Below are 7,893 nucleotides of genomic sequence, written 5' to 3' on the forward strand. Positions count from 1 at the left end.
AGTGTGGTAGATCTGTGCATGAGGTCTTAAAGTGACAGCAGCCTAAATCTTCTTTTGTATGAGTGACAGAATATTAAATGTTTCTCCACCAGCATGAAGTTTATGAAGTATACCTCTGGTTGTGATGTTCTTATTTTTTATCTCGCTTTCTAGGTTCCGATACTCAGAGGATGACGTGGTGGCGTATATCGTACAGATACTTCAGGGTCTGGACTACCTGCACAGCAGGAGAATCCTGCATCTGGATATCAAACCAGACAATATCATTGTAACTTACATGAATGTGGTTAAGATAATTGATTTTGGTAGTGCACAGACCTTCAATCCACTGTTCCTGAAGCAGTTCTCACCACCCATTGGAACACTGGATTACATGTGTAAGACAGTTTTTAAAATATTGTTTCAAATATTTTTTCTTACGTTTTCTTGCTAATCTAAAAAATGTCAGAGCTTTTTAAGTAAAACATTGAATTTGAGTTCTTTTGTTATATTCCTATTCCTATTCCTATTCCTGTATTTATTGTAAGTAATTGTGCATTTCTTCACACTTCCTAATATGTTTTAATCTCTGCTGATGACTGAAAGCTCCTGAGATGTTGAAAGGAGATGTGGTGGGTCCACCGGCTGACATCTGGAGCATTGGCGTATTGACTTATATCATGTGAGTGCTGTCCACTGCATCTCTGTCAGCGGGAGAATTTGTATTGTTACAATTTGTGTTTTGTCTCTTGTGTTTTGTCTTGACATTCCAGAAGCTCTCTGGAGCTTGTGAGCTGTCAGTGCTTATGATTATGTTTGACATGAATGCTATTCTAGTGTGTAACTCGAAGCTTTTGTCATGCCGTACACCATTCAGGCTCAGCAGTAGACTGCCGTTCACTGAGAATGACCCTGCTGAGACAGAGGCCAGAATTCAGGCGGCCAAGTTTGACCTCAGTAAGCTCTACCAAAATGTGTCCCAAAGTGCCTCTCTGTTCCTCAAGAAGATCCTGTGCAGCTACCCTTGGTGAGTTTAAAAGAAATAGTGCTTTAAAAATATTCATTGGGGTAAATCTCAAGAAACCTTTCAAGGCACCTGTCATGTCTGGGTCACATTTCTTCTAAAATTGAAAGGAAGGCATTTTTTTTCTAATAAACATAATGGAAAGAAAATCTCATTTTCATTATAGCAATGCACAAAAATACATATTATTTACATTTTAAATTATTTATACACCATAGTAGAGTTGGTCACACTTTTTTATACTATTTTTTTATTTAAAAAAAAAAAAAAAAAAAAAAAAAAACTATATCACTATGTTTTATTAAATAAAGTGAAAAATTATTAACAGTTAACATTAACATAATTAACACAAATTAACAGTGAGTGAGGCTCTAATTCGAATCAACATTGATAATGATGGTCATTTCATATATTTTAATATTATAAATGTATTTATACATGAATCCATAGTAGTGTTGGTTGTACTATATTATACTGATTTTAATTAAAACAAACATTATACCACCATAGTTTTATTGAAAAAAGTTAAAAATAATCTATAATTGCAACTGAGGATCTGATCAGAATCATGATTAAGAATTATGTTGGTTTCTAAATCCCTTTAATATTTTAAATGCTTTGTATGTGTGTGGGTATATATATTATATATATATATATATATATATATATATATATATATATATATATATATATATATATATATATATATATGCCAGAATTTTCACTTTCATTATAATAATGCATATTATTTAAATATTTATAAGCATTTTAAGTATTTATGCATCATAGAATAGAATACTTTTTTATACTGATTATAATAAACAAAAAACAAAAAAAGTTTTATAAAATATATATATATTTTTAATAATTCATAACAGTAGGTCATTTCTAATTAGAATGACAATTGAGAATTATGGTATTTTCTAAATTTATTAATATTATAAAGTATATATAATGCAAAAAAAATTATGAATAAAGTGAGAAATTGTTTTACAACAGTAATTAGGATCTAATTAGAATCATCGTTGAGAATTATGGTAATTTATGAATGATTTTGATCAATTAGATTAGATTATAATTCTATTTTAAAATTTATTATTTGTCCATTATAATTATTCTGTTTGGTGTGATGTTTGTGGCACCGTTCACATTTCAGTCATCTAGTTTTCAGTATGGGCCAAGCTAAGTGTCTTGTTAACTGCAACATGTTAACTGATTCTTGTATGCACGATGTGTTTCAGGGCCCGTCCTACCATTAAGGACTGCTTTAACAACTCCTGGCTGCAGGACGCTTATCTAATGAGACTCCGGAGACAGACTCTCACATTTACCACCACACGCCTCAAGGAGTTCCTGGAGCAGCAGCAGCAGGTCAGGGCCGAGGTGGCAACAAAGCACAAAGTCCTTCTACGTTCCTACCAGAGCACTCCACAAACCCCAACTACCCCCTCAACACCGAGCACCCCTGCAGCACCCATCCCTCAGTGAGCTCAAGCACAGGACGTCCTCCAGAGAGATGACAAGACGGCTCCGGGGTTCTCCAGGATAAGGACAGAGAGAGACACAGCCTCAGGACATCCCACACCTCTAAGCTGCCCTTGGTGGGCCCTTAGGGGGCCAGCTAATATATGGTTTGTGTTAGAATATCAAGCACAGGATCTTTTGGCCTCAACACCTGGGGTCAGTTCTGAGACAAGAAACACACACACACACCCACACATACAAAACCTCTTGTCCAAAAGCGTAATGGATTTCAGAGCATTTACCTCCGTTAGCCAGCATGCACAGTGCAGTTGTGTTTTTGTCCAGGATGATGCCCTTACTTTAAGCTCTCCTGTCCAACAATTTTTTTCTTATGACTTTTTGACAAACCAATTTTAGCATTGGATCTCTAGCTAATGGTCGGGAACTTTGGACCCATCGTGGTTGAGAAGAGTGACTATATTTCATATAAAAAAATAAAGAAGACAGCGATCTAGTCCATCACTTGACGCAAAAAATGTCATGTCAATGTGTATTTTTTTGTGGTGTCTTCCAATTGTGAACCAGGGCCTTGAGATTTGTGGAAAATGGTGTATATCTTTATAGTTTTTATGGCATAAGTAATACTTGTATTACTGCTAGTTGTTATACTGTAGTGATTATCAGTATATATGAAAACTATTGACTGAACTCGTGTTGAGCACTTTAGTTCTTACTCTAGTGCCGTCAGACAAGATGCTTTTTGTCTTTTACTAAAGTGTTCTGACCTAAACTAAAGTGGATTGATTTTATTGTAATATTGAAGGGCCTCACAGCTTTAGGGAGTGACTTTTTGCAAGAATTCCCAGTGCACTGAAGCTCATATGGTTTGGCTTTCCCTGACACCTAACAAACTCATCTTTTGACATGTTGCGGTGTTTGTGTTTAACACCAGGAATGGATTATATATTGCAGATTTCAGTGCATACAGTAGCATACGCATGCATCGGTACAAATTCCTCTTCATAGCGTATGGTTTTAGGAGAAAACTCAGTCCCTGTGAATGCAAAAGAATGGTATAACAGCCAAATTTCAGAGTGAACTCAATTCTGTACTCTAGCGCTAATTGTCCTCATGCAGAGATTCACGCAATAGGTTGAAATACCTATTGTTCAATGGATAGAATGGAAATGTCTCAGAAAAGTGCCATTTTTTTTTCTGAATGGACTAGAATATGTTGTAAAACATGTTAGCTGCTGCATTTAAATTGTTTCTTAAGTATGTTATTTGAAGGTTTTTATCATGATCATAATCATAAAATCATAATCTTTGCTCAATTATATAAAATATTAACTATATTAAGATTTATTTATATAATATATTAAATATATTGTCCACAAAAATCTGAGATTTTTAATGACTGATCAGAGTTCTTCAACTTATCTCCATTTACACGTTGATTTGTGTTTAAAAATGTTATGAATGCAAAAAGCGGATTTGATTCGAAGACTATGAACAGGTGTTGATCTTGATTTGATTTTATTAGAGACATTGTTAAATTAATTACATAGTATTATTTGGATTTATTTTTGAACAGTTTGCATCCTGTTTGCTGAACATACTCACAGAGTCAATGCTTCTTGTATTCTTTTTATTTGTTAGTTTTTGTTTAGTTGTTAATTCATCTAATGGACAATTGAGTTTCACATCCACAAAAAAAAAAAAAAAAAAAAATTGTGGATATATATATATATATATATATATATATATAAATCATATTCACAATACAGAAAAACAAACTTACAAGCTGCTAGGCAATGTGAGAGAAATGAAAATAGTATCATGGTCCCACAGTCATGGAAAACCTAGAGAATATAAATTGGACTTTTCTATAGTGAATGTGCAATTTATTAATTATACTCGGTTTGAATATATTTCATTGCCTATAAATTGCTCTGTGAGTTCAATTTCCAATAAAATTATTTTTTACAATTCCTTATTAAGTGATCACAAACAACAGGAACAGACACGGAAATCAATTGGTCAAAAGGTGTGGGAACGCCGCAGTATGTCCTGTTGTGTCCTCATCTGCCCACAGACAGCAAGTGTTCACCTTTGACCTTCTATCACACACAAATATTGGCTTGATTAAAAATATCTGTATTCTTAGTGTTTATTGCAGTACTTACTATGAGGTTCAGTGTAAACTCTCTTCTGTTTTCCATCACTTTGAATAAATGCTAAGATTAGGTTTGTTCTTTGATCCAATTTGATTATTATTTGTTTTAACAAATTTGATCAAGCTTCTGGTTTCAAATATGTTATGATGTGAGAACTAAAACTGAGAAGAAATGGAATCGCAATATAAAGACTCAGTATGTTGTTGTGAATAAGGTTTTATATTATTTTATTTATGTGTGTGTGTGTGTGTTCACTACTCTTTCAGTCATGCTGAGCAACCCTTTAATGTGAAACTAAATCAAGCTTTTCTGGAATGAATTATGTTGCACTAAAACAGTGACAAAGTGGAGATAACATGAATGTTTTACAGTAGAATGAAGTGTGTATATGTCGAAAACATGACTTTTCATGAATAAAATCAGCTGTCAGCAATACTAAACAGACTTGAATTTATTATTATCAGTCATTTAGTGTCTCTAAAAGTGCATCTGATGGTCTAAATGTCATTACCAGACTTCAGAACATACAAATACAATCAGTCAGCACTCTTTTATTTGGGACCATTTATGTTCAGAATCTGACACCATCACCTCATTGCAGGTTGACTATATACACACGTGCATCATTCTCAGTATGTCATCTCAAAGATCAATGCTTTGGTATTTAAAGAGCTCCTCCACCCAATATCAAACTAGAAGACTCTCTATGGAGCTGTATTTATAAAACTCAGGCATAATATGAGGACAGCTGGCAGCAGCATCATTTAAACCTCAAGAAAGTTCTCCAGGTTGGGTAATAATTAATTTTGTTCAGCATCAGACTATTTAGGATTAAATGGTCATATCCTAAAATCATCATCAATCATTCCAAAATCTGCACCACATCCAGGACGCACTTTGACCATGAATGACACTCAAGTCCAAGAGGCAGCTCTCCACGTCCAGCTTCATAGCGAGAGTGCTGTGAGTCACAGTCACATATAGATGGAGCTCTTTTTAATGCTGTGTGCTTCAGCTGAATGTGACAGCTGACCTTTGATTTGTCGTCTGTATGAATGTGCACCATTGTCTGTCTAAATCGAGGAAAAGGCTGCAACATAAAGGGCTCTCCAACATGTGTCTGAAGGAACTGAAAGATGTGGTTCTGCTGGAGGGCAGTGCAGTTCAACGCAGACCCATTCAAAGACTGGAAAGCAGCTGAAGGATGGACCCAAGTACCAATGTTTTTGAGGATCCTGATGTTGAGGCCCTGGTTGTGTGTGAAGCCATCTTGGATGACCAGAGCAAATATACGGTGTCTATAATGTCTTATATTGACCTCCTAAATCACAAAGGAAGTAGGGTTTTATTTTGCCCAGTAACCTCTCCCAGATTATCAATCACACTGAGGCACTAATACTTTTCTCACCATCAAATAAACTTAACCAGCAGACTCAGGGAAGTGTAACATCCTCTGAGCAGTTAAACAGACAAACAGAGACACGGGTCCTCTTGTCTCGTGGTTTATACACTTCAAATCATGGCCTTTGTCTTCACTGGACTGCAAACAGTGATTCCTCTATGTCACTATGTTAAAATAAAGGGCTTGCTGAGGACCTCTTTAATCTGTAAAGCCTGCTGTATCATATTGGATATATCCACATTTTAAAGTCAGTAAATTATAAACGAAAAACCTGCCTTTTTAAATGTAAGAATAACTTTTTTGTTATAATATTTCAAGATTAACACATACTGGACTAAAACAACTTAGGTTTATTGCAAAACTTATGTTAAAACGTGAGTTTGAATATGACATCACATTATAAAATCTCACAGATTTACGTTACAAGCTATCAATATTTTGGACACACACACACACACACACACACACACACACACACATATATATATATATATATATATATACATATATAAGCCATAAAATGAGCCATCAAAGCCTGGTGAATGCTTCTCTTTCTAAAAAAAAAAAAAAGATATATATATTTGCTGGGTTGAAAATGTTTGTACTTTTAGAGCATTATAATATGTCATCAACAGATTTAATATATCTAACACATTTATCTCTGATGAGGAAACCTAAATAGATCTTTAATCAAGTTTTAAAAATAATATGTGTAAATAAAAAGAAATAAAAATGTATATTTTTGGAAAAGAGTTGACGTGACAAAGCAATCTAACTCATAATCTGAAGGGTCTTGCTCATGCTTTCAGTGAATGACTGTAGACTGTTAAGTGTAGTGTGTCATGAATACCAATGATGTAAACTTCGTAATCAACATTACAGAGTGCGCGAACTTTGAGGACTCTCCCTGAAGACGGTCTCAAGCTCCCCGCGCTCGCAGCTCCTGCCAAAAAAGTTCGCTAGAAAGTCGTTTTACTAGTTAAAACGTAGAAAATACACGCGCATTCATTTTAAAATCATTCACACCTTACTTCTTATGATATATATAACCTGTCGGACGTTAGAAAATCTTGTTTTTAACTCAGAATCAAGCACTCTCTTGCGCGGAGGCCAAGAGATCTTTTAAACTTTGTTTGCGTGTTGAAGTTTGTAGATTTTAAAGGGGCAACGCATATTAATCAGGTCCGAGTCTGAGCCAATAGAACACTTTGTACCAAAGTCATATTTCTTATCCAGTTCAAGTGAAATAAGTCTAAATAAATAAATAAAATCAAAATTTAATACTTATAGCGTAGAAAATGATTGTTGGTGTATGTTTGAACGATTTTTTCAATAAAAAAATAATAAATAATAAATTTTGGCCCCACCAAAATTATAAAATTAATTTACAAGAGAATGTAACATTTTCGTCTTGAATATACGAGTATTTTTTAACATAAAAACTGAGTTTTGCACTTTAAACCTGGCTTACAATATTGTATGTATTATAATATTTGCATACTGTATAATGGTTACATTGTAAAGCCTTTAAAATAATAATAATTATTGATGTACAGAGTTATTTACTTTTTACATTTATATTACATTTACATAATTTACATTAATGTGGGCAATACAATAAAACGTTTAGCTAAACTTTAGTTGCGCTGATGTTTTGCTTTGTGAGCCCACCTTTCTATTGCTTATTAAATGTTACATCTGAACAGGTACTAAAAGAGATATTCACAAGCACTGGTAAATACCCTTATTTTTCTTCTGATTCGTAACATATTCCGCATTCATGAACTTCAAAAAGTGGCTCGCATAAATCTGTTTTGCCTGACTTGTCGTTGCCCCTTTAAGACGAA

General features: G+C 34.1%; 1 protein-coding gene across 1 annotated transcript in view; it reads left to right on the forward strand.

Moving 5' to 3' along the window:
- Nucleotides 1-5,084, forward strand: part of LOC109095785 (striated muscle preferentially expressed protein kinase-like) — a 77,331-nt gene extending 72,247 nt beyond the window's left edge. Inside the window, exons 39-42 of the mRNA XM_042764456.1 lie at nt 154-377; nt 586-661; nt 857-1,006; nt 2,245-5,084. Coding sequence (XP_042620390.1) covers nt 154-377; nt 586-661; nt 857-1,006; nt 2,245-2,491 — 697 coding nt within the window. The 3' untranslated portion in view covers nt 2,492-5,084. The remainder of the gene's footprint in view (nt 1-153; nt 378-585; nt 662-856; nt 1,007-2,244) is intronic.
- Nucleotides 5,085-7,893: the final 2,809 nt, after the last annotated feature.

This window comes from Cyprinus carpio, chromosome A9 (assembly GCF_018340385.1).
Source record: "Cyprinus carpio isolate SPL01 chromosome A9, ASM1834038v1, whole genome shotgun sequence".
Taxonomy (NCBI): domain Eukaryota; kingdom Metazoa; phylum Chordata; class Actinopteri; order Cypriniformes; family Cyprinidae; genus Cyprinus; species Cyprinus carpio.